This window comes from Eumetopias jubatus, unplaced genomic scaffold, assembly GCF_037043125.1.
Source record: "Eumetopias jubatus isolate StellerSeaLion01/CBP00866 unplaced genomic scaffold, mEumJub1_p1.0 scaffold_10, whole genome shotgun sequence".
NCBI lineage: Eukaryota > Metazoa > Chordata > Mammalia > Carnivora > Otariidae > Eumetopias > Eumetopias jubatus.
In genome coordinates, this window is record NW_028274816.1 from 6213407 (window position 1) to 6239387 (window position 25981).

General features: G+C 47.3%; 1 protein-coding gene across 1 annotated transcript; it reads right to left on the reverse strand.

Moving 5' to 3' along the window:
- Positions 1-23792: 23792 nt before the first annotated feature.
- CBLN1 (cerebellin 1 precursor) lies at positions 23793-25755 on the reverse strand. The gene is made up of 3 exons (XM_028094549.2): positions 25492-25755; positions 25227-25346; positions 23793-23990 (listed from the first exon to the last, which is right to left on the reverse strand). The coding sequence occupies exons 1-3, from the start codon at positions 25753-25755 to the stop codon at positions 23793-23795; spliced, it is 582 nt and encodes a 193-aa protein (XP_027950350.1).
- Positions 25756-25981: the final 226 nt, after the last annotated feature.

Consider the following 25981-nt stretch of genomic DNA (forward strand, 5'->3'; position numbering starts at 1 on the left):
CCCATGGACCTGCTTGTCTCTTCAGAGGCAGAGAATACATTGGCCACTTCAGGACAAAGCTTCAGGCCCAGAGTCCAATTACAGCCCCTCTCCTCTTGCCCGGCTGCCCTCAGTCTCCTCTTTGGGGCTCAGGGGCCTTCTTTGCCTCAGTGGGGATCAGTTGCTTAGAATCAGGAAGGTCGACTTTAGTCTGGGTTGTCTCCCTGCCTGAGGCAGTGTAGCAGTTCTATTTTTAAAACCCTTGGTTTCTCTCCGTCTTGCTCAGGTGTCTGGTGCTTCAGGACCCTGCTCAGGATAAATGCTCCTCTTTGGCCCTTCCCTCTCTCCTCTGCTTTTATGCCATTGCCAATATCATCCTCCCTCTGGCGTTGTCAGGGGAAGTTGGGCTCATAATTCTTCCAGGGCAGCCTTTAGAAAGAAAGAATTTAAGTTCCTTCAAACTGTCAGGTCTGAGTTGTGTGTGTGGTGGGTGTAGGTGAAAGGACCTTCGTAAGCCCACCTTCATACCTCACCAATTCCTTTTCCTCTCCCCACCATAGGGTGGCCCCTTCTGGATCTTAGCCTTCATTAGGTAACAATAGGAGCAAATATGAGGTAAAAGTCACCCTACCAGAAGCCAATCACAGCAGCAGCCCCAAGAGGAGAGATTTGGCTATACAAGCACACACACGCACATGCATGTATGCATACACATGTACTCATGTGCGCGTGTCCACACATACACGTGCTCAACAATCATTTAAATCTTTGTAACATGAACTGAGTGTTGCTGGAATGGTGGGGGGTGGGAGGGATGGGGTGGCTGGGTGATAGACATTGGGGAGGGTATGTGCTACGGTGAGCGCTGTGAATTGTGCAAGACTGTTGAATCACCGATCTGTACTTCTGAAACAAATAACGCAACGTATGTTAAGAAAAAAGAAAAAGAAGAAGATAGCAGGAGAGGAAGAATGAAGGGGAGTAAGTCGGAGGGGGAGAGGAGCCATGAGAGACGATGGACTCTGAGAAACAAACTGAGGGTTCTAGAGGGGAGGGGGGTGGGGGGATGGTTTAGCCTGGTGATGGGTATTAAAGAGGGCACGTACTGCATGGAGCACTGGGTGTTATACGCAAACAATGAATCATGGAACACTACATCCAAAACTAATGATGTAATGTATGGGGGTTAACATAATAAAAAAAATAAAAAATAATAAATAAAAGTAAATCTTTGTAACATGGCAACACTTTCTAAGAGCTTTCTCCAAATTGTTTCCGGGTCTCTCCTCAGCCAGATCATCTCTTCGCAGGGCTCCTGACTTAGCTTAATGCCTGTGAGGGCCAAGTTTATTCCTTGGGCTCAGACCTGTCCTCCGGCCTCCAGACCTAGATATCCAGCTGTTATATGACACTGATGTATGATGTCTCAAAGGATCTTCAAATGCAACATGTCCCATACTGACCTCACACCCCCTCCTGCCCCCAGATCCAGCTCTCCTCTCTGGGAGTGGTAACACTGCCATCTTATAGCATAACCAGAAATCTTGGAGAAATCAAAGAGAACACCCTTGACACCCTCTTTCCCTCACCTCTGTATCCTAATCCATTATTAATCATAAAGATTTAACTCCCAAATATCTCCCAAATCCATCTACTTGTTCTCCAACCTCACTGTCATTGCCATAGTCCTAGCCATCTCTACCCCTAAGCCTGAATGGCTGTCACTGGATCACCTGCCTCCACTCTTGTCCCCTTCCAGGCCAGACAGACTCCCTTTTCCTCCCTGACCTGGGGCAAAATTGGCCCTTTATCAGTCCTCCCAACGTTTCCACAGAACTGTGATGTTTTACACTTCGTGGTTTTTGCACATGCTGTTTCTTTTGCCTGGAATGTTATGCTCTGTCCCACCCCCCAACCTTGGCCTAGCTCGTTCCTAGTCACACTTCAAATCTCAGCTCAAAATGAGACCTCCTAATAGCTCACAGTTCTGTATGCAGGTGGTTCTTCCATCGTCCTATCACTCTGGAATTATGCAACTCTGTATGATAGCTGGAATAAGGTATGCCTATTTTCTCAAGGGCAGAGGTGTGTCTATTTAGTTCATGCTGTAATCCCAGCACTTGGAACAGTGTTTGGCTCCTAGGAGGGGCCCAATAACTATTTTTGGCTTGAGTTGATGGACCCTCCCAAAGAAGTAGGCTTTTATTCTCCTACTTTCTATATAGCACAGAGACACTCTACAACTAACCTAGGTCACACACCTGTTTGTAGCAGAGCCAGAATTTGAACAAAGTCAAGTTGCCTCTAAAGCCTATGCTGCTGACCAATATTTTGTCCTGACTTGTCCCTCTGCGTCCATGGGACCTATGGGCCAGGAAGTTCCCGAGGTCTCTTTCCTCCTAACCAGGCACCACCTATGCTGGGGGAGAGGGTGACAAACCACAAGAAAATCTGAGCTAGAGGTTGAGGAGGGATGTACAAAAATCCTGTGGAGAGAGCATTCCGAGCATCCATGCAGCCACACCCCCTCCTTTTGATTTTACCAATGGTAACTAATGCTGATCATCTACTGTGTGCCTGGCCCTATTTTAAGTGTTTTACATATATTCATTCAATTAAGCCTCACCAGAATCTTATGAAGTAGATATTATTATTACCCCCATTTTTCAGATGAGAAAACGGAGGCCCAGACCAAAATAAATAAATAACTTGCTGAGAGCTACACCATGAAGCATGGCTGAGCTGGGATATGAACACAGGCAGCCTGGCTCTGGAGCCCACACCTCGGTTATGCTTCATCCTGAGGAACTCTCTCAGCTGCATTATCAACATCCTTGGTGTGATGGACAATCATGATGCACAGTGCTTCCCTAGATGAGGGGTGAGCTTGTGAGGTAATCCTTTCTCCAGGATGTTAAGTGTTGAGCCTGGTGACACAAGAATGGAAATTACTATCACCGATGCATCTTGGAGGTGGGCTCCTGAAGTCTCTGCCTGCTCCCAAGACCCTCCCCTCAGGGCTGTCTTGCATCCTGCCTTTTCCTGAGCCTATTTCTCCAGGCTTTGCTGCCATAAGGTATATTAAGAAATTCCTCCTCTGCTTAAAATAGCCAATTTCTGTTTCTTACAACCAAAGTGTCCCCATAGACACTTCCCAGAACTCCAGGTTGAGGCTCCAATGAGAAGATTATGGAGTTGGGCCTTTGATGCAGGTTTTCTTATACTTGGAAATGAATCTGACATCCTAATAAAAATAGGGCAACAGGAAACTCTGAGCCTGTCACAGGGACATCTGTAGGAGCTGGTGGAAGGTGGTGTAGGGGCCCCCAAGACCAGGTCAAGAGGACTGGGGCTGCACAGTCTGGAAGGTAGAGGTGAGAAAAGGAAGAAGCTGGGAGCTCACACCTCGGGAGATAGTCAGGCCCAAGAATGGCAATAGGCAGAAAGGGACAGTAAGCAAGGTGACTTTGGCAGTGTGAAGGGCCAAATTAAAATGACACAAGTCAGGTAAGCAGGCTCTCCAGCAGGGACAGATTGTACAAGGGCTCTGGTGAAGCCGCCTTCATTATCAGCACGGGCACCAGGCAGAAACACCGTGGGCTGCAATGGGCTGTCACCATTAAGTGAAAGTGAAGGATGTGGTCACCAAACAGCCTCCCAGGCATCCTGCAGAGAGGCAAACACATTTGCCAACACCAGCATAGGCAGGACACCCCTTCTCCTGCGAAGCAAGCTGATGCTAATTACACTTCTCAACTGATCTCTTCAGTATTATAGAAGTAACAAACTATATATAATCAGATTTCATTACAGGAAATTATAGGTAACCCTGTTCCCCAATCACTTCTGCTTCAGCCTGAAGACCACACACAAAGGGAGGATGACATGCTAATTCAGCAGATGTTTGTTCACTCTTTCCATACCTCAGCCTGGACTAGGTGTTGAGAGCAGTTGTTTGCCAAACTGGGCTGCACATCAAAATCACACATGGCACTTGTGATAATGCAGAACCCTCAGACCCAGCCCAGAGCCACCAAATCAGAATATCTGGGGCAGGAATTGCAGGTGCACTTTAACAAGCTTCCAGGTGAATGGTAATGAGGTCAGGCAAGTAGTTGGGTGGGGTAGGGTGGGGGCACATCTTGAAAGGCCTTGATAAATAGTTTAGATTTTATTCTAAATGAGCAGGGAACCCATTTGGAAATTTTAGCAAAGGAGCACCATGATCTGACATATCTTAGCAGGATTGTACTGGGGCTGCTGTGGGGAGAATAGATGTAGGGCAGCAAGAGTACAAGCCAGGCAATTACCACTGTCCAAGGACAAGACGCTCCTAGGCTGGGTTAGATGACTACTGGATTTTTTTGAAGGTAGAGCTGATAGGATTTGCTGATGAATTAAATGTTGGGTATAAGAGAGAAGGAGGAGTAAAGGATGAAGCCAGGCTTTCTGGTCTGGGCTATCAGAAGATTGGGGTTGCCATTAACTGGCATTAGAAAAACTAAAAGGAGAGAAGGAGCAAGATGGTGGAGGAGTAGGAGACCTGGGTTTCGTTTGGTCTCAGGAATTCAGCTGGATAGGGATCAAACCATTCTGAACACCTACGAACTCAACAGGAGATCGAAGAGAAGAATAGCAACAACTCTCTGAACAGAAAAGCGACCACTTACTGGAAGGTAGGACGTGCGGAGAAGTGAATCCGAGGCGATATTCAGGAACATAGACAGCCGGGTAGGGGGCCTCCGTCGGCCGCTTCTGGCGAGTGATAGAGCCGCAGAGCACAAAATCAGAACTTTTAGAACTTGGCTCTGCTGAGGGACATCACTAGAGAGACTAAGGGGGGGGTGGTGGAACCCTCGCGGGACAGTGTGGTCTCGGGACCCTCGGGTTCACAGAAAGACCGGGGGTGCCTGAGTGCGGCAGAGCTCCCAGGTATCAGAGCGGGGAAGCCGGCTGCAGAGACGGAGCCGAGGCGCGGGCTCTCAGCTCGGGGTTGCCATAAACCATGATCCACGGCCCAGTCGGGCCACTGCTCCTCCAGCAGGGACCCAACAAGCGGCAGAGCTGGGGAGACTCCCCTTCCTCCCCCGGGAGGAGCGGTGCGGGAGCACACCGCAGGGATCTGCTGGGTTTGGAGACTCCACACGGGGTCGGGTGCCAGAGATAGAAACGCTCGGTCACAGGCCGGGTGAGCACGGAGTGCTGCCGGAGACCGGGGAGATGGAAGTGACTGCTTTTCTCTGGGGGCGCACTGAGGAGCGGGGCCCCGAGTTCTCAGCTCCTCTGGACAGAGAGTGGGAGGCCACCATTTTCACTGTGGTCCTCCAAAGCTGTACCGGGAGCTTGGAGAGAACAAAAGCACCAGAGAGCAAACCCGAGCAGATTGCTTAGCCCGGACTGACAAGGGCGGGGCAATTCCGCCTCCGGCAAAGACATTTGGGAACCACAGCAAAAGGCCCCTCCCCCAGAAGATCAGCACGAACAGCCAGCAACCCAAGACCAAGTTTACCGATCAAGGAGAACGGGAGAACTCCAGCGCTAGGGGAATACTACACATAGAATTCATGGCTTTTTTACCATGATCATTAGTTTTTCAAAGTTGATTTTTTTAACTGTTTTTTTTTTAATTTTTCTTTTTCCCTTTTTCAACCAACATCTTATCAATCCCTTTTTCAAAAAATTTTTTTCATTTTTTAAAGTCATATTTTATTCCTTCATAGTAGTTACCCTTATTTTTGGCATATATGTATAAGTTGTTCTCTCCTTAAAATTTTGAGATACAGTTTCTTCTCACAGATCAAAATATACCCTAAATCACTAGTGTATGGCTTTGTTCTAGTCTCCTGCCTGATCACATTCTCTCCCTTTTCTTTTTTTCTTTTTGTCTTTGTTTTTTAATCTTCTTCTTTCTTTTTTCAAACAACTTATCGATTCTTTTTATAAAGTCTTTTATAATTTTCATCTTTACAGTCATCTTCCATCCCTTCACTGTGTCAACCCTTATTTTGTACATGTATAAGTCTTTCTTCCTTTAAAATATTAGGAGGCACTTTCTTCTAACAGACCAAAATACGCCCAAAATCTAGTGTGTGGCACTGATCTATACACTAGTCTGATCATATTTGATCATATTCTGTTTTTTTTTGTTCCGTTTTGTTTGTTTTTATCTTTTCCTTTTTCTTTTTTTTTTCTCTTCTTTTTTTCTTTCTTTCCCTTTCTTTTCCCCTGGTTTCAGGTCTTTTCTGATTTGTATAGAGTATATTTGCTGGGGATGTTGTTAACCTGTTAGAATTTTGTTCTCTCATTCATCTATTCTCCTCTGGACAAAATGACAAGACGAAAAAATTCACCCCAACCAAAAGAACAAGAGGTAGTACTGACTGTCAGGGACCTACCCAATACGGACATTAGTACAATGTCAAACCTAGAGTTCAGAATCATGACTTAAAAATACTAGCTGGGCTTGAAAAAAGCGTGGAAGTTATTAGAGACACCCTTTCTGGAGAAATAAAAGAACTAAAATCTAACCAAGTCAAAATCAAAAAGGGTATTAATGAGGTGCAATTAAAAATGGGGGCACTAACTGCTAGGATAAATGAGGCAGAAGAGAGAATCAGCGATATAGAAGACCAAATGAAGGAAACTAAAGAGGCTGAGAAAAACAGAGATAAACAACTACAGGATCACGAGGGCAGAATTAGAGATAAGCGATATGATAAGATGAAACAACATTAGAATAATTGGGATCCCAGGAGAAGAAGAAAGAGAGAGAGGGGCAGAAGGTATATTGGAGCAAATTATAGCAGAGAACTTCCCTAATGTGGGGAAGGAAACAGGCATCCAAATCCAGGAGGCACAGAGAACCCCTCTCAAAATCAATAAAAATAGGTCAACACCCCGACATCTAATAGTAAAACTTACGAGTCTCAGAGACACAGAGAAAATCCTGAAAGCAGCTCGGGAGAAGAGATATGTAACCTACAATGGTAGAAACATTACATTGGCAACAGACCTATCCACAGAGACCTGGCAGGCCAGAAAGGACTGGCATGATATCTTCAGAGCACTAAACGAGAAAAATATGCAGCCAAGAATACTATATCCAGCTAGGCTGTCATTGAGAATAGAAGGAGAGATAAAAAGCTTCCAGGACAAACAAAAACTAAAGGAATTTGCAAACACGAAACCAGCCCTCCAAGAAATATCGAAAGGGGTCCTCTAAGCAAAGAGAGAGCCTAAAAGCAGCATAGACCAGAAAGGAACACAGACAATATACAGTCACAGTCACCTTACAGGCAATACAATGGCACTAAACTCATATCTTTCAATAGTTACCCTGAATGTAAATGGGCTCAATGCCCCAATCAAAAGACACAGGCTATCAGATTGGATTAAAAAACAAGACCCATGCATATGCTGTCTGCAAGAGCCTCATTTTAGACCCCAAGACACCCCCAGATTGAAAGTGAGGGGGTGGAAAACCATTTACCATGCTAATGGACACCAAAAGAAAGCTGGGGTGGCAATCCTTATATCAGACAAATTAGATTTTAAAACAAAGACTGTAATAAGAGATGAAGAAGGACACTATATCCTACTTAATGGGTCTATCCAACAAGAAGATCTAACAATTGTAAATATCTATGCCCCTAACATGGGAGCAGCCTATTATATAAGGCAATTAATAAAAAAGCAAAGAAACACATCGACAACAATACAATAATAGTGGGGGACTTTAACACTCCCCTCACTGAAATGGACAGATCATCTAAGCAAAAGATTAACAAGGAAATGAAGACTTTAAATGACACATTGGACCAAATGGACTTCACAGACATATTCAGAACATTCCATCCCAAAGCAAAGGAATACACATTGTTCTCTAGTGCCCATAGAACATTCTGCAGAATTGATCACATCCTAGGTCACAAATCAGGTCTTAACTGGTACCAAAAGATTGGGATTATTTCCTGCATATTTTCAGACCACAATGCTTTGAAACTAGAACGCAATCACAAGAGGAAAGTCGGAAAGAACTCAAATACATGGAGGCTAAAGAGCATCCTACTAAAAATGAATGGGTCAACCAGGAAATTAAAGAAGAATTTAAAAAATTCATGGAAACCAATGAAAATGAAAACACAACTGTTCAAAATCTTTGGGATACAGCAAAGGCAGTCCTGAGAGGAAAGTATATAGCAATACAAGCCTTTCTCAAGAAACAAGAAAGGTCTCAAATACACAACCTAACCCTACACCTAAAGGAGCTAGAGAAACAACAGCAAATAAAGCCTAAACCCAGCAGGAGAAGAGAAATAATAAAGATCAGAGCAGAAATCAATGAACTAGAAACCAAAAGAACAGTAGAACAGATCAACGAAACTAGGAGCTGGTTCTTTGAAAGAATGAACAAGATTAAGAAACCCCTGGCCAGACTTATCAAAAAGAAAAGAGAAATGACCCAAATCAACAAAATCATGAATGAAAGAGGAGAGATCACAACCAACACCAAAAAAATACAAACAATTATAAGAACATATTATGAGCAACTCTATGCCAGCAAATTAGATAACCTGGAGGAAATGGGGGCATTCCTAGAGAAGTATCAACTACCAAAAGTGAACCAGGAAGAAATAGAAAACCTGAACAGACCTATAACCACTAAGGAAATTGAAGCAGTCATCAAAAATCTCCCAACAAACAAAAGCTCCGGGCCAGATGGCTTCCCAGGGGAATTCTACCAAACATTTAAAGAAGACTTAATACCTATTCTTCTGAAACTGTTCCAAAAAATAGAAAAGGAAGGAAAACTTCCAAACTCATTCGATGAGGCCACCATTCCCTTCATCCCAAAACCAGACAAAGACCCCATCAAAAAGGAAAATTACAGACCAATATCCTTGATGAACATGGATGCAAAAACTCTCACCAAACTACAAGCCAATAGGATCCAACAGTACATTAAAAGGATTATTCACCATGACCAAGTGGGACTTATCCCTGGGCTGCAAGGTTGGTTCAACATCCGCAAATCAATCAACGTGATACAATACATTAACAAAAGAAAGAACAAGAATCATAGGATCCTCTCAACAGATGCAGAAAAAGCATTTGACAAAGTACAGCATCCTTTCTTGATCAAAACTCTTCAGAGTATAGGGATAGAGGGTACATAGCTCAATATCATAAAAGCCATCTATGAAAAACCTACAGCGAATATCATTCTCAATGGGGAAAAGCTGAGAGCTTTTCCCTAAGGTCAGGAACGCGGCAGGGATATCCACTCTCACCACTGCTATTCAACATAGTATTAGAAGTCCTAGCCACAGCAATCAGACAACAAAAAGAAATCAAAGGCATCCAAATCGGCAAAGAGGAAGTCAAACTCTCACTGTTTGCAGATGATATGATACTGTATGTGGAAAACCCAAAAGACTCCACCCCAAAACTGCTAGAACTCATACAGGAATTCAGTAAAGTGGCAGGATATAAAATCAATGCACAGAAATCAGTGGCATTCCTATACACCAACAACAAGACAGAAGAGAGACAAATCAAGGAGTCGATCCCATTTACAATTGTACCCAAAACGATAAGATACCTAGGAATAAATTTAACCAAGGAGGCAAAGGATCTGTACTCAGAAAACTATAAAATCCTCATGAAAGAAATTGAGGAAGACACAAAGAAATGGAAAAACATTCCATGCTCATGGATTGGAAGAACAAACATTGTGAAGATGTCAATGCTACCTAGAGCAATCTACACATTCAATGCAATCCCCATCAAAATACCAACCACTTTTTTTTTTTCAAAGAAATGGAACAAATAATCCTAAAATTTGTATGGAACCAGAAGAGACCCCGAACAGCCAGAGGAATATTTAAAAAGCAAAGCAAAGCTGGCGGCATCACAGTTCCGGACTTCCAGCTCCATTTCAAAGCTGTCATCATCAAGACAGTATGGTACTGGCACAAAAACAGACACATAGATCAATGGAACAGAATAGAGAGCCCAGAAATGGACCCTCAACTCTATGGTCAACTAATCTTTGACAAATCAGGAAAGAATGTCCAATGGAATAAAGACAGTCTCTTCAACAAATGGTGTTGGGAAAATTGGACAGCCACATGCAGAAGAATGAAACTGGACCATTTCCTTACACCACACACAAAAATAGACTCCAAATGGTTGAAAGACCTAAATGTGAGACAGGAGTCCATCCAAATCCTAAAGGAGAACACAGGTAGCAACCTCTTCGACCTCAGCTGCAGCAACTTCTTCCTAGAAACATCGCCAAAGGCAAGGGAAGCCAGGGCAAAAATGAACTATTGGGACTTCATCAAGATAAAAAGCTTTTGCACAGCAAAAGAAAGGCTGTGCAAAACCAAAAGACAACCAACAGAATGGAGAAAATATTTGCACGTGACATATCAGATAAAGGGTTAATATCCAAAATCTGTAAAGAACTTATCAAACTCAACACCCAAAGAACAAATAATCCAATCAAGAAATGGGCAGAAGACATGAACAGACATTTTTCCAAAGACATCCAAATGGCCAACAGACACATGAAAAAGTGCTCCACATCGCTCGGCATCAGGGAAATCCAAATCAAAACCTCAATGAGATACCACCTCACACCCGTCAGAATGGCTAAAATGAACAAGTCAGGAAATGACAGATGTTGGCGAGGATGTGGAGAAAGCAGAATCCTCCTACACTGTTGGTGGGAATGCAAGCTGGTGCAGCCACTCTGGAAAACAGTATGGAGGTTCCTCAAACAGTTGAAAATAGAGCTACCATATGATCCAGCAATTGCACTAATGGGTATTTACCCCAAAGATACAAATGTAGGGACCCGAAGGGGTACGTGCACCCCAATGTTTATAGTAGCAATGTCCACAATAGCCAAACTGTGGAAAGAGCCAAGATGTCCATCAACAGATGAATGGATAAAGAAGAGGTGGTATATATACACAATGGAATATTATACAGCCATCAAAAGGAATGAGATCTTGCCATTTGCAACGACATGGATGGAACTGGAGGGTGTTATGCTGAGTGAAATAAGTCAATCAAAGAAAGACATGTATCCTATGACCTCACTGATATGAGGAATTCTTAATCTCTGGAAACAAACTGAGGGTTGCTGGAGTGGTGGGGGGTGGGAGGGATGGGGTGGCTGGGTGATAGACATTGGGGAGGGTATGTGCTATGGTGAGCACTGTGAATTGTGCAAGACTGTTGAATCACAGATCTGTACTTCTGGATCAAATAATGCTATATATGTTAAGAAAAAAAGAAGAAGAAGAAGATAGCAGGAGGGGAAGAATGAAGGGGAGTAAGTCGGAGGGGGAGACGAACCATGAGAGACGATGGACTCTGAAAAACAAACTGAGGGTTCTAGAGGGGAGGGGGGTGGGGGGATGGGTTAGCCTGGTGATGGGTATTAAAGAGGGCACATTCTGCCTGGAGCAGTGGGTGTTATGCACAAACAATGAATCATGGAACACTACATCAAAAACTAATGATGTAATGTATTGTGATTAACATAACAATAAAAAAGGAAAAAATGAAAATAAAAAAAGAAAGAAAAACTAAAAGGAGTAGATATGGGGAGAAAAGATCAGATGCTCCATTTGAACATGTCATACCTGAGATATCCATTAGCTATGCAAAAAGTTGGACATAAGAGTCCTGGGGTTGGAATTGAGGCTGGGTGGCTCTTGACTTTCTGTGCTAGCTTTCAATTTTATTTTGGAAATCCTCCTGCACACACACACAACACACACTCTTCATTCTAGATGCTTCAGTGAAGAGACCCGCACTCTGACTTCACAGGGGAAATAAGATTTAGTTCTGACCAATCAGAGCCTGCATTGACTTTCCATAGAAATCAATTTAGAGATTAGCATGGAACCCCTTCAGAGCCAAAATACCATGAGAATTTTGCAAAGACTTCTGGGATGGAGAGTTTGAAGCAGAAACAATGAAAGGGTTGGAGCTTCTGCAGCTATAATGTGAATGTGAGGAATGAAATGAACTAAGCACAAGAAAGAGGGAGACAGAGACCAGGTGACCAGGTGATCAGGTACTAGTAATCAAATTATGCCTGAAGTAAACTTTGTCTCTCATACTTATGTCTCTATTAGGTTATGTGAGACACCAGTAAATTCTCTTCCCAACCCCCCCCCAAAAACTCCCCCAGGTGGTTCTGATACAACACATCTATTGACTGGTATTTGAGAATAACTGTGGGATATACGTGGTCCTTGCTACTCAAGTGTGGTCTGGAATTCATCACATGGAATTTTGCAAAGACTATTAGAATTGGAAAATTCTTGAAAAAGAGTCAATTCTAAAAAGCTTATTAGAGGGCGCCTGGGTGGCTCAGTTGGTTAAGCGACTGCCTTCAGCTCAGGTCATGATCCCGGAGTCCCAGGATCGAGGCCCACATCGGGCTCCCTGCTCAGCAGGGAGTCTGCTTCTCCCTCTGACCCTCCCCCCTCTCATGCTCTCTCTCTCAAATAAATAAATAAAATCTTAAAAAAAAAAAAAGCTCATTAGAATTGAAAATCTTAAGCCCCAGCCCAGATTTGTAGGATCAGAAATTGCATTTTTTTAACTTTTACTTTAATTCCAGTTAGTTAACACACAGTGTTATATTAGTTTCAGGTATACAATACAGTGATTCAACAATTCCATACATCACCCAGTGCTCATCGAAATAAGTGCTCTCCTTAATCCCCATCACCTATTTAACTCATCCCCTACCCCCATCCCCTCTGGTAACAATCTATTTTTTCTCTATTGTTAAGAATCTCTTTCTTGCTTTGTTTCTCTCTCTTCTTTTTCCCCTTTGCTCATTTGTTTTGTTTCTTAAATTCCACATATGAGTGAAATCATATGGTATTTGTCTTTCTCTGACTGACTTATTTTGCTTAGCATAATACTCTCTAGCTCTATCCATCGCATTGTGAATGGCAAGATTACATTTCTTATGGCTGAATAATATTCCACTGTGTATATATACCACATCTTCTTTATTCATTCATCAATTGATGGACACTTGGGCTGCTTCCATATCTTGGCTACTGTAAATAATGCTGCTATAAACATAGGGGTACATGTATCCTTTTGAATTAGTGTTTTTACATTCTTTGGGTAAATATTCAGTAATGCAATTACTTAATTGTAATGTAGTTCTATTTTTAACTTTTTGAGGAACCTCCATACTATTTTCCAGAGTGACTACCCCAGTCTGCATTCCCATCAACAGTGCACAAGGGTTTCTTTTTCTCCACATCCTTGCCAACACTGTAGAATCTGCGTTTTAACAAGATCCCCAGATGATCTGAATGCAATAAGCATTGTTAGGCCACAAGGACTGTGCTCTCTCCAGGGGAAAAAAAGAGATATATTTGTGATATAATTAAATAACATTGGCAGGGTACATGGACAAAAATTGTCTCGGGAGCAATAATAATAACTACTATTTACTCTGCACTTACTATGTTCTTTGCCCTATTAAATCTTTCATAGGTATTACCTCCTTAATCCTAACAGAATTAAATATCATTGCTTACGTGATTTTAACAGATGAGAAAACCAAAGCTCAGAAACATTAAGCCCCTTACTCCATTACACAGCCAGGAAGCAGCTGTGGTGGTAGACATCTACTGTTTTTATTCACCCACATGCTTTCCACCTTTTTTGGTACCAGCTGCCCCTGGACAGGCCTGCCTTTCCCCACCTCTACCTCCAACCTGGCTCCATACCTGGTCAATTAGCTCATTTTATTTCTCTGGTTAAAGAGGCTGGTTCTGACAATGCACCTGACTTAATTCAGTCTGAAATTCATCAGCTCTGGATTTTTTTTCTGGAGTTCTGGTGAAAAAGGTCTCTCTTCCTGATGGGGAAACCAGATAGATAGATGTAGGCCTGTGGAGCTGCTGGAGATAAATTGTCCCATTTGGGGGCCTGGAAATGAATCCAGATGTGAAAAGGGGCAGATCTCTGGTGACATTGTTTAAGCTGCCTGGACCAGCCACACCTGAAGTCAATCATCCTTGAATTTTTTTTTTTTTTTAAGTTATGGAAGCCAATACATTATTTGGGGAAGGTGGCGCTAAGTGTGGCTTGAGCTGAGTTTCTAGAATACTGATGAATCCAGTGACAAAGGCAGCCCTCGAAACCAGCTCTGCTTTATTCAAAGGCTATTTCCTTAACCAGTACGCCCCACTCTACCCTATAAAGGAGGCTGAAACCCAAAGGTCATGAAAATTTACTTGGTCCATGAGGAGTCCACAGTGGTGTGGGAGGGAGAGAACTAAAGCAAACAAGACAGACACCCAAGCCCTTCACCCTAATTTCTTATCCTTCTCTGCACTATACTCCCTTCAGCTGGGCCATGGGCAAGGCAGGCCCCCTGCCTGGGTTTCTGTATAGGACCTGTCCAGAACAGCCTGTGCTGTGCATGTGTGCAATGATTGTGAGCTAAGTATTGCTGCATAAATGTTTGATTGGCAACTCCAGGCTACCTGGATACTTCTGTGGTGGATATTCGGCAGGCTGAGCACATATATCTTTTTTTCAACAGCCCTGGACTCACATTGCTGCCATTTTTGCCCCTATGCTCCCTTCTCCCGTCTTGGGGTGAGTTAAGAAGCTGTCTTCTCTGTGTGCATATGATTCTCCAGCCCTCACTCTCCTCCCTCAGCACCTACCTCATTGCCCTTCTTTGCTCCAAGCAGAGTTACAGTTCTGGGAACAGCATCCAAGCTGCTTTTCACCCCTGCTCCAGACCAAGGTCCTTTACTACTCATTCTCTTGTTTGTGCTTATCTGTTGCAGAATAACTTCAGTGGGAAAAGTTCACTTCAGTTTTCCCTAGCTCAACTGCAAGGCTAGCTGAATTAAGCAATTTTAACAACAGATATTAAGCAAAAGACTCGCTCATTGGGCCTGTGGATGATAAGAGACCAATTTTCCAGCCCCCACCATTGACTTCAGGGCTTCCAGCGTGCTTTCCCTCTGGATGGATATGACTTCTGGTAGGTGACATGTTTAGTGGCTCCCCTGAGCTTCTAACCGAGGAGAAAATGGCTTTGCCCTGATGGAGCAGAAGCCCTGATCTCTGGGAAATATGATTGGATGGCTGATTTGTCATTCAGTTGTTTGTATATGAATCAAACCCCTACCATTCCAGCTTCTGTTCCAAATTCTAAGGGTAAGGTAACACCAAAGACAGACTAGGTTCCTGTTCCAGGGAGGGAGAGACCGTATACAGGTAAATGAGCATTTTGGGGAGATGTAATGAAGCTCAACTGGTACGAGAGGAAGCAGCTCAGTATTAGAGTTATCAGGGATGGCCAGCTGAAACATGAAAGAGGAGATAGCCATGCAAAGCTTGGGGATGGAAGAGTATTCCTTGCCCCCAAAAGATCAACATGTACAAAAGTTCTGACAGAGGAGAGAGCTTGGCATATTATAGGAACTAACAATGGAATGCAGTAGAGGGAAACAACAGAAGATGATGTTGTAGGGGTCAATAGGGACCAGATCATGGATTTCTGGCAAGCCACTACAAGAAGTCACAGTGCATTGTGAAGACACTGGATGGTTTCAAGCAGAGGATTCATGTGGTGTGGTTTGGTTTATGCTCGAGAAGCTCACTCAGGCTACTGATGGGAGAGAGAATAAAGAGGGAAAGAAGATTCATAGCACTGCTCCAAGAGCTAGTCACCACATAGTTTTCCTATTGGCTAAGCCTTGAAGGTAGAATTTTGGGGATAGTTTTAAGCTGGAAACTCAAAAGACCCCAACTACCATCCAAAGAATCTTGCATTTCTTAAGCTTCCAGCTGTTATGGGATCCTAGAGGTCATCTAGTTTCAATCCTGGGGGAACAGACTTGCTTCTACCCTCAGTCTGGACCCCAGCTTCTCATGACAGAGACAGGGACACATTTAGGCAATAGAAGAAAACAGCTGCCAACTTTACAGCCTCAAGGAGCACCACTGTCACTCAGATTGATGCAGGAGATTATTTAGACCCACATGCGGGTGAACCTGCCAAGCAAGTTCCACTTGGCCAGCATCCAAGAGCCTAGAGGAGAAGGAAGGAAAAGCACCAGACACTCAGATGCCACGTGAAGGATGAGCTGTAAGCCCGCACCCACAGCTCAATTGGTATTGCTAACATGCCCTCTTCCTTGGCATCTTCAGAATAAGTAAATAATCCATCTACCTGAAATGAACTCCTCAAAAAGAGAGAAAGGGAGAGAGAGAAAGAGAATTTGGAACATTTCTGAGACCTAAATTGACCAACTTTGATCAAGATGAGTTAGTAAAATAGCAGGCTCCACATCAGCTGCGTATTTGGAGCCACTCAGTCATTATAAAATCATCTGAACTTCTCAGCACAAGTACACATTGGGGAGTTTATTTTTGAGTCTCTCGGAATACAAAGGAGAGTCTATCCAATACCAGATCTGGGCAGAGCACACAGCTTCCTTTTAAATGAGGAGAATGAGATGCCCAGTTGCCTCTCCTTTGTTAGTAATTCCCTCTTCCCTCTTTGAAAGTTTCCCTGAAAGTAGGCAGTAATTTCTGATGATGGAAGAATAGGCTCTTGGAACCTCACCTGAGTAAGCAGGTTGCTGCTGGCTAGAAGAGCATTCTAGAGAACTCTTTGTTGGGCTGAACTCCCAGCTGGACACTGGGTCTGAGGAAGGAGGAGGATTTGCAGAATCCTTGATTTTCTTCAGAGGAAACCAACTGAGCCCACTCCACCTCCATGGTCTGCAGCAGAACCCAAAGCTGTGAGGGGATTTCAGAGGTCATCCTGCTTTCAGCTAGAACAAAAACCCAGAGACCACATGGCTAGCCACAAACCAGGGTTTGCTGGGGAAATACCAGCTTCCTCATTGGCAAGGCACTGTGTGGCTACTGTCGACACCTTGCCACTATTCTGGCACCATTGAAAAACCTTCTGGGCTTTACCACCATAATCAAGGGCTTCAACTCCACCCATTTCCAGAGACTTCATGGCTTGATCCTGGGTTAAACAACCAATCAACCAATATTGAATCATATCATTAGGTGTTGGAAGAAAGGGAGGGTATTCCTGCCCTTTAAGGAAAATAAAATATGATCCCTGCCCTCTAAGGTGCGTGTTGGGCTGGAGTAGGGCAACAGCATCAAGGACTTGTGCTATAAGGTCAACTCCAGACAACAGGTACAATTCCATTCCATTCTAGAATAAACGAGGCTGTCTGGGGTGATGGTGGAGATTTAGAGAGGAGCACCATGCCAAGCCTGCACTTCAGAATCACAGTCCAAGGAATCTCATTGCCAGAGTACTATAATTCCTCATCCATCCTTCCATCCATTCGATACACTTTTCATGCTGACCCTACTCCAGGAACTGTGTTAGGCACTGAAGATGTAAATTAAGCCAATAACAAGGTAAATACCTTTGCAGAGTTCACAGTCTGGTGGATCAGGCAGATACACTCATGATGCAACCAGCAATCCCTCCCTTTGTCTGCCCACCCATTCATGTGTTCACTCACCGATTCATTCAAGGAACATTTATAAAGGCCTGACACTGTGCCAGGCACTAGGTGCTCTGTGGGGAACAATAGATGAGGGCTTATCCTTATGGAGCTCAGTGCCCAGCAGAGTTGTAGTCAGGGTGTCATCTGAATAGGAGAGTTCAGGTGGTCAGCAGAGAGTGAGGTCCGGGGGTCAGAGACAGCTGTGCATATGAGGTGGATGGAGCTCAAGTGAAGCCTTGAAGGTCAGAGGAGCCTGCTCGGGTCAGGCAGGGGTCAATCCCTTCAGTCGCTGGTCCCTCCCCTGCACCTCTTCCCTGACCTCTTCAGAATTTAGCAAGATGAACAAAGACTTCCCTAGGCTCTGGGCTGTGACTACACAACCGGAAATCCTTTCTTTATAATCATGAAATTCTCCTTCCTGATTTCAGCTACACTGTGTCTCCTCACTACTGCCTGAAGTACGTTCCCAGTTAAAAGTGTTTTTCCAGTCAGAAGACCTAGCAACAAATTCAAACACCACCCATACATCTAATCTTGGCCTCTTCCTTGCTGTTCCTGCTTGCTGCTATTCCATGGTCAAAGCTGGGACTCCTTGGGGAGCAGGCTGAGCTCAGAGTAAAATGGGAGAGGTGAGAGCAAGTACAGGTGCCTGGGAAGGTTTTTCTGCCTGCACAGGGTCTGAAAGCACTTCCATGTCAGCATTCCTGCCACTGAGGAGGAGATAGAGGACTGAAGGATCTGGGAAGTTCCCCTGAAGGGCAGTTTCACTGGTTGGGTCCATGTCCTGCAATCACACCAGGCACAGTTTGGTTTCATTCATGACACCATCACAGACACCTGTTCTGTGCCAGGCACCATGGGAGGCGCTGAGCCAAGCAAGATGAATAGGATGCGGTACCCACCTTAGAGGGGCTCACCCTCTAAAGGGACACAGACATGGAAACAGGGCTCATCCCTAATGGGTAGAGCATTCAGACATACGACCAGAGAATATTCATCCATAGTGGCCAATGCAAATATATGAGCAACAGGGATGGAAATGAAAGACACTTAGGGAATACAGGTGTCTGTTCTCGTTATTGACTAGAGGGGGTGGGGAGAAAGGTGTGCAGGGAAAACAAAGGCTGTAGGATCCTAATTCTACCATTCACTTGCTCTGTGTCCTTCTTCCTATCTGGTTTTAGTTTTATCATTTATTTGATAAATACACAGATATTCCCCTATATCCTGCTTCTGTGATAGGGTGATGCCCAAGGTGTCCACTGCTCCTTACTGTTGCTACCATTTATTCAGCACCTACTTATGGGTAGGGCTAGCGCAGGGCTGAGCATTTTCATACCTTTTAGCACAGTCTTCTCAACCACTCTGTTGTGAAGGCATTACTATCCCCATTTGAAATACGAGCAAACTGAGGCTCAGAGAGTGTGGATGTATCTCCAACGAGGAGCTTTGTGCAAAGAGATCAAGATACCTTTGTAATCGCCCCTGGGAAACCTTTTCCTCAGAATTTAATTGGCTCAAAGGGAGGTGTACCTGCGCTTTCCCTCCAGGCTTGACCTCCCAGTTCCAGGGCACTGCTGGCCTCCCGCAGAGTCAGAGTCGGTAATAGGTTTCAGTTTTGTTTGAAAGCCAGTGGGGGTGACAAGGACTGGACCAAGGGCACGCCTGGAGTTATATGGCTGGTTGTGGGGAGGCGGAAGGCTTAGACTCACCCACGCGTTTATGCGAAAAGATGTCTCGGAGCAAACCCTAGACATCTAGCCCACCCCTCTCACTTGGGAGTTGAGGGAAAAGTTCAGACAGGGAAGTGGCGGGGGGTGGGGGAGGGTGGGACGAGGAGAGCAGTCTTGGGTCGCACAACAAGCCAGGGGCAGAGTAGCAGGCCGCGTCCGCAGCGCATGGTGTCTCATCCTCCGCTTGGTCCGAAGGGGCCAAGGACCCCGCCTGAGCCATCAGGACCCCGCCTGGGACCCGCGGGAGGGTGCCGCCCCTTCGCTCCGCGCCCATCCCCCCCATCAAGGCACAATTAAAGAGTAGGATGAGGTTCCCTCTCCAGCTGGGTAATTATGTTCTCTTTAGGAGCCGGTCCACCCGGGTTTGGAGCATTAGCGCTCCAGCACAGCTCCGGGGGCGCGCTCCCAGCTCTGGGGACGGTGGAAGCCGTGGCGGGCGTGTGAGCGAGCTAGGGGGACAGCGCAGGACCTAGCGGAGGCCGGCGCGGCTCCAGACAGCACACGCGAGTGACCCTGGCTTCTCGCCAGCGATCCCGCGCTGGCCCGGAGGCTCCCACAGGCACTCGGCGCCGCCCGGAAAACCCGGGCCTGGAAGTCAGGTCTGGGCTTGTTGGGTCCTAGAAACCTCCTGAGTCCCCGCCTCCCCCCCCCCCCCCCCGCAACCCCGCACCAAACCCCTAACACTGCTGCAGCCCGCAGGAAACTGGGGTTGGGGGCTGGGGGAGGGAGGTAAGAAAGACCACGCTGCAAAGAGGGAGGCCAGGAAGGGGTAATCACTGCTTCTCCGGGGTGAGGAAGGCTTCCAGGAGGCGGGAGAGGAGAAAGTAACCAAGATGACCTGGGCAGGGGAGGATTCTTTAAGACTTCTGAGAGGGAGGCTGAATGAGGGGGTGGGTGGTCCTTGAACCCCCACAGGCTCTATTCTGATCAGGTTTATATGAGATGAAAGCAGGAGGCACGGCCCAGATCTGAAAGGGCCTAGAAGGTTCTAAGCATTAAAGGGAACCGCGGTGAGGTGGAGGTTTTAGGATGGGCCCCCTCCCTAGCCTCTGGTTGGGGGCAGGGATGTAGTCTCTACTGAGCCGCTGGCCTTTTTTTCTCTATCCCTCTCAGTCCCCAACACACCAGTTAGGAGTACCTGGTTCCCTCTCAGCTGGAGCACAATTTCCAGATGAAGGTTGACTCACCTGCCTCTGGCACAGGTAATGATCACCCCCACCTCTATCCCAGAGGTGAGGGAGGTGGCCCAATTGACAAGTGCCCTGCCCCAGTGAGGCCTCTAACTCCAACTCTAGGTCCCTGGGGAGAGCTGTCCACATCTCCGCCCAGACTGATGGGAGGCTCAGGCCTGAAGATAAGGGTGGTTTAGGGGAGGGTGGAGAACACATTTCCCCTGGGGCTTCTGGGGCAGGACTGCCTGCTTAGCACTTCTGAGAGCTTGCTGGAGTGGGTACCACTAACCCCTGGAACCCACTGCAGAGCAGGAGGCAGGCCCAGGCCCAGGTATCTCTCTTGCCAACCAGTGCCAAACAAGGCCTGCTGGGAGAGCGAGGAGGGGGCAGTGAACCTTGGAAAAGCAGCTACAGAAAGGCTTCCCAGAGGAGGCAGGTTCTTACTTGAACTGCTTAGATCCCCAGAAAGACAGGATTTTGAAAAGTAGAGGAAAGAAAGGGTGCTTCCAACTGAAGCAAAGAAACAGCAGGTGCAGAGACATGAAGACAGGAGTGGGAGATGGGCTCAACAAATGGCGGAGGGAAGGGATCAGCAGTGGCTGGAGCCAGTCTGAGAAGGATCTCTAATGCCAAAATCAGACCTTTGGGAAGACAGGGGCCCTCCCTCAGCTAGAACCAGGACAGAATCAAGGGATAACTTCCCCTCTCTGTCCCTCTTGGGGCCCACTTGCTCCCTTCTGGTTCACCTTCCAGGCTTCAGAGCTGGGGCTCCAGGTGAGCCTGAGTTCCTGGATAGGCAAGCTTCCTCTTTGCCTCCACCCCAGCCTCAGGCCTAGCATTCAGGAGACTGCCCCCAGGAGCCAGATCAGTTGCAGGTGACAGCCAGGACTCATTAAACCCAGGCCAAAGAACTGCAAACCCGTGTTCAAGTAACAGAGGATGGCTGGAATCTCAGAGCAGGAGGGACTCTTGAAGATTTTTTAATTCCCCCTTGTTTTTATACAGTTGGGCAAACTGAGGCCAGAGGAGGACTTGCCAAAGTCACCCAGCTGGAGCACAGCCTGGTGGTCCCAAAGCCTAGACAGACACGCTGGTGGTACACTCCCCAGGAGGGGTGACCAACCACCCACAGCAAGCAAGCTGACTGGCGTGTTAGGGGCTCTGCTTCCTTGGGTCGTGACTACCCAACCGGCAGGGCCCATGAGCCCTCAACCTAGGCGGAGAGGAGAGTACCTAGTGCACCGTGGGTGCATGGCTGGCGGACTGGCTGTTCAGGAACAGAGCGGTTGGATGGAGCTAGTTCCGCCGAAGACTCCAGTTCTCCGTGATCTCCCCCTCCCAAACAGAAGAATGCGGAGAAAACATTTTTTAAAGTGTCCCTTTTTAAAAAGAATAGCTTTTCTTTTTAAATCTCTCTAGGGTTCAGGATTGCACCTCATCCCCACTTCCCTAGGAACTGGCTATGGGGAGAGAACTGTGGGATAGATAGAGAGAAGCACTCCTCACTCCTGAAGTCCCTAGCTATCCCCCTGGGGACCCCAAACCGCTGGGGCTTCGGAGAGCAAGGTTAGGGCTGCGGGCCCCCTGGATTGAGCGCGGAGGTAGAACAGGTCCGCGTTTCAAGGAAGGCCGCGTGCTCGGTGAATTTCAATCAGACGAGCCGCAGGAATTACGAGAAACATTGCTTATTGTGCTATTATTACCCCTTCTCTCCACCCCCCAGGAGCCAATTAAATTCACCCCTGAATCTCGGCTAGGAAAAAACTTCTAAAAGGATCAAAGCCAGAGGTGCTTATCCAGGCCCAAACTCTTGCCCCAGGCCTTTGGCAGCCACCCGCTTCCTGGCGCCCGACCTCCCCGCTGCTGAAGCGACTGGGTCATACTTCCAGACTTAAAACGAAGTCGTTTATTTCAGTTTTGCTTTCACATTATGTTCCGATACAATCAAAACTCCTGGACGAACCTCTTGAGTGAAAGTCCTGCATTGAGCGCAATCACAGGTCCTGGGCGCCCGGGTAATACGGCGGGCGGACTCGGGATTCAGAGGCGGTGGTATAAAACATTCGCTGCTTCGGGAACTGTGGGGCGGACGGTGGGGAAATCCAGGGGCAGAGGCGTGGGAGTCGTGCCGGCTCCTCCAATTGGGATTCTTCCTGATGCATTTGGACTTTGGAAAATCCAAACTTCGCTTCCAGGCCGGTAGTGGCGCCGGGCCTAACAAGATTTCGGCCAAAGCAGGGAGCACAGGCGAATGCGGGGCTGGCTCTAGACCTGGCGCAAAAAGGAGCGCAGGCCGGCTTCGCAAGGTTGCGCTCGAGCCCCGGCCTTTCTCGGGCTGCGTTGTCACCAAGGGTTGCGTTTTCACCAAGTCGACTTCCCGCGCCTCTGAGCCTCGCCCTTCCACAGCCCGCCCCCAAACCTCGCAGCTGGGAAAGATGCGGAGTTTAGAAAGCTGTTCCAGAAAAATAAAAGTCCCACTTCAACCTTATTGGGTTAAAGCAAAATTAAATCTCGGCTATTCACACGTATGTTACAGAGGACAGGGAAGCGTCCGGAAGAACCTCCTGGCATTTACTGGAGCCACAGAACACGAGGGCATTGACAAGCATCAAGACATCAAGCAGCCTTAGATTTCACGATCACTCCGAATAGGACATAGAAATACGGAAATACAGCCAGTTTCCACTGGGAAGAGTTCTTTGAATACAAATGATATATATTTATATATATTTTTGAACCAGTCACCCCTAAAGTGAGTCCCTTCTCTGCTAACAAGCAGCGGAGGACACAAAGTATCTTCAGCTAATTAAATCTTGAGCGGTGTTTTAAGAGCAATACTTGCCAAATTAAAACTACCTCCCCCATTCAAAACAAAACAAAACAAAAATCTTATTCCCTCTCCAAACTAAAAAGAGGGGAGAGGCATATTAGATTTCAGCAGGTGGAAAGATTCAGAGGGGTCTGAGGAGGAAGATATTTCACATTATACAGTGAAATACAAAGTTTCGTTTGTATAAATTGTAGAGAATAGGAACATGGGGGTAGAAACAATGACAAGGCAGTCTCTCTCTCTTGATTACTTCAACCGGAATGGGGGAGACGAGTTTATTTTTGGAAATGGGAGTGCGCAGAGCTAAGCGGAATTTACTTCTCCTAATGAGGAAACGGACAGAGTAGTCCGACCACCCGCGCGCACCTTTTACCCGGATACAGCTGGGTAACATGTAGGAAGTTTCAAGTCGTGCCGCTTTCTCATCCTCTAAATTTCAGCCTCTTTCTCATTCCCCCTCCTGCCTTCCTCCTGCCTTCGCCCTCTCCCTGCCTCCATTCCGGTGGCGATGAGCCAGTCAGAGGGGAAACACCAGGAATCCGGAGAAGGTCGAGTACTTCCAGCCCCCCATCAAGTTCCCCCGCTCCAGCTTGAGGTATGCTCGGTCGCCTTTCTCCATCTGGATTAGAACTCCATTGCTGGCGGCCTCCCGGGTCACGTCCTGGTCACCAGCAAAGGCTGAAATCACTGGCCACCCGTTTAACATGAGGCTCACCTGGGAAAGAGAAAGGCCTGCTTCAGAGGAGCAACCTAGGCGGGTACCGAAGGGGCGGTAAAGACGCGAACCTTTGGCACTTGGCTAGCAGCCATAAAGGCCTGGGAACATGGTGGAAAGGGGTGGGGGTAGAAAAAGGAGCTTTGCTGCTTACTGCTGAGGGTCCAATGGGGCGAAAGACAGCCAAACTGGGTGACAGGAAGGGCCTGCCCCCCAAAAGAGAGTAACTTTCATTCTTTGAGCGTGCCAAGCAAATCCCGACTGCGCTCTTTTATCCAGTTTAATGAACCCGTAGACGGTTCAGGTGCCCTGATACTTTTACCCCCCCCCCCCTTCAAAGAGAACTCAGGCAATTGGAGTTTCTGGGAGAACAAACAAACAAAAACCCTGGTTCCTCCTGGCCCTAGCTGCCTGGAACTGTGGAGACAGAGTGGAGAAGCTGGGCGAGGGTTCTGGCTGATGAGAAATTTCACCAGTGCTGCACTCTGTGCTTCATCCCCAAACCCAGCTCAATTCCTATCCCAGATCCAGCCGTGCCACCACTGCCTGCTTTTGCCCTTGCCGTGGCATCAGCAGCCAACGGCCCAGCGCCCTCTTCCCAGCTGTGCATTCTGCCTTCTGTATCTGCCCAGAGGAAAGCTGGACACCTTCGGGAACCTGGAAAGCCCGTGCGTGCGGGCTGGAGCGCGGCTGGAGCCGGAAGGGAGTAGCACTACACCCCCTCCCTTCTTTCTCCACCCTTCAACCGCCAGGGCTCAGGCGCTGTGGTTCAAAAACCCAGAGTCGGTCCCCAGAGGGATGCCAGGAACCCCCCTGAGCTTGGTGCTGAAGGCACCCAGCTTTCAAGCTGGGACAGGGGATGGGGATACTGTCTGTGGTGCTGAAGGCGAGGGTCGCAGAAAGCTGCTGGGAAGAGGGAACTGTCTCTGATGCTAACCAGTAACCGCTATGGGAAATCCCTGCAGTCCTGTCGAAAAGGCGGAGAACCTCTTTGGAGGGGCCCAGAAGGTGAAGGCAGGAAACTCTGTGTGGGAAGGGGACTAGGTTCCAAGAGACGGCTAAAGAAGCAAGAAACAGTTGAACCCACAGAACTGTGAGGCCCCGCTACTCGTCCAACCAAGCAACCCCAGGCACATGCTGCTGCCCCTTCTATCGCCCACCCCAATACGGCCCGCTCACTCCTGCGGCTCATAGCCCCCTACGGAGCCGGGGCCCGACCCTGAGGTGGTGGCTGACCTGAATGGTCTGTCTGTTGTAGACTTTAACCACGTGGAAGTTAAAACTGTAGATCCCTTTGCGCGGGGCGATGAAAGTGCTGCGTTCTGAATCAAAGTTGTTCCCGATGTTCACTAGTACCTATAAAGAGACAGGAACGAAGGGGAGTAGACAAGAGTCAGTCCGGAACTCCTGTCCCCGAGCCTCTGCAGAGCCGTGGAGTGTACTGAACACCAACCTTCCACCTCTCCCCCGCCCCGCAAACCAGTCTGCATGGAGCACTCACCTGGTCAAAGTAGATGATCATAGTGCGATTACTCATCTCGGACGGCTCGTGGTTGGTGCTTCTGATGGCAGAGAAAGCCACCTTGGCGCTGCCAGAGCGTACAGAGATGCCCAGAGCTGTGCCCGTGGGATCGGACGTGGGGTTGGAGTCGCACACCACCAGGCACTTGCCTTCCAGCACGATGGGCTCCGTCTCATTCTGCCCGCGGGCCGGGCCCGCCAGCCACGCCGCCCCCAGCAGCAGCAGCTCCACGACGCCCAGCATCGCGACGCCGGCGCCCACCCCGCCCCCCACCCCGGGGGCTGCTTGCGCCAGCCGCCCCCCCCGCCCCAGCCCCAGCCCCAGCCCCACTCCGAAGCCCCCTCCTCGGCTCCGTTCGAAGCTTCGCAGACGCCGCTCCGGACACTACTGCTCTTCCTTGCACTCCCAGGCAAGCGTGCCCCCCGCGCGATGCTCCCGGAGCCCCGCCCGGGCCTCAGGGGTGCCGCGG

Bases quoted from the DNA above. Each gene is read 5' to 3' on its own strand.
- CBLN1 (XM_028094549.2), bottom strand. From the start codon at position 25,755: ATGCTGGGCGTCGTGGAGCTGCTGCTGCTGGGGGCGGCGTGGCTGGCG. The intron at 25,347-25,491 runs GTGAGTGCTCCA...GTCTCTTTATAG, and splicing joins TGATCATCTACTTTGACCAG to GTACTAGTGAACATCGGGAA. The intron at 23,991-25,226 runs GTCAGCCACCAC...TCTCTTTCCCAG, and splicing joins ACAACAGACAGACCATTCAG to GTGAGCCTCATGTTAAACGG.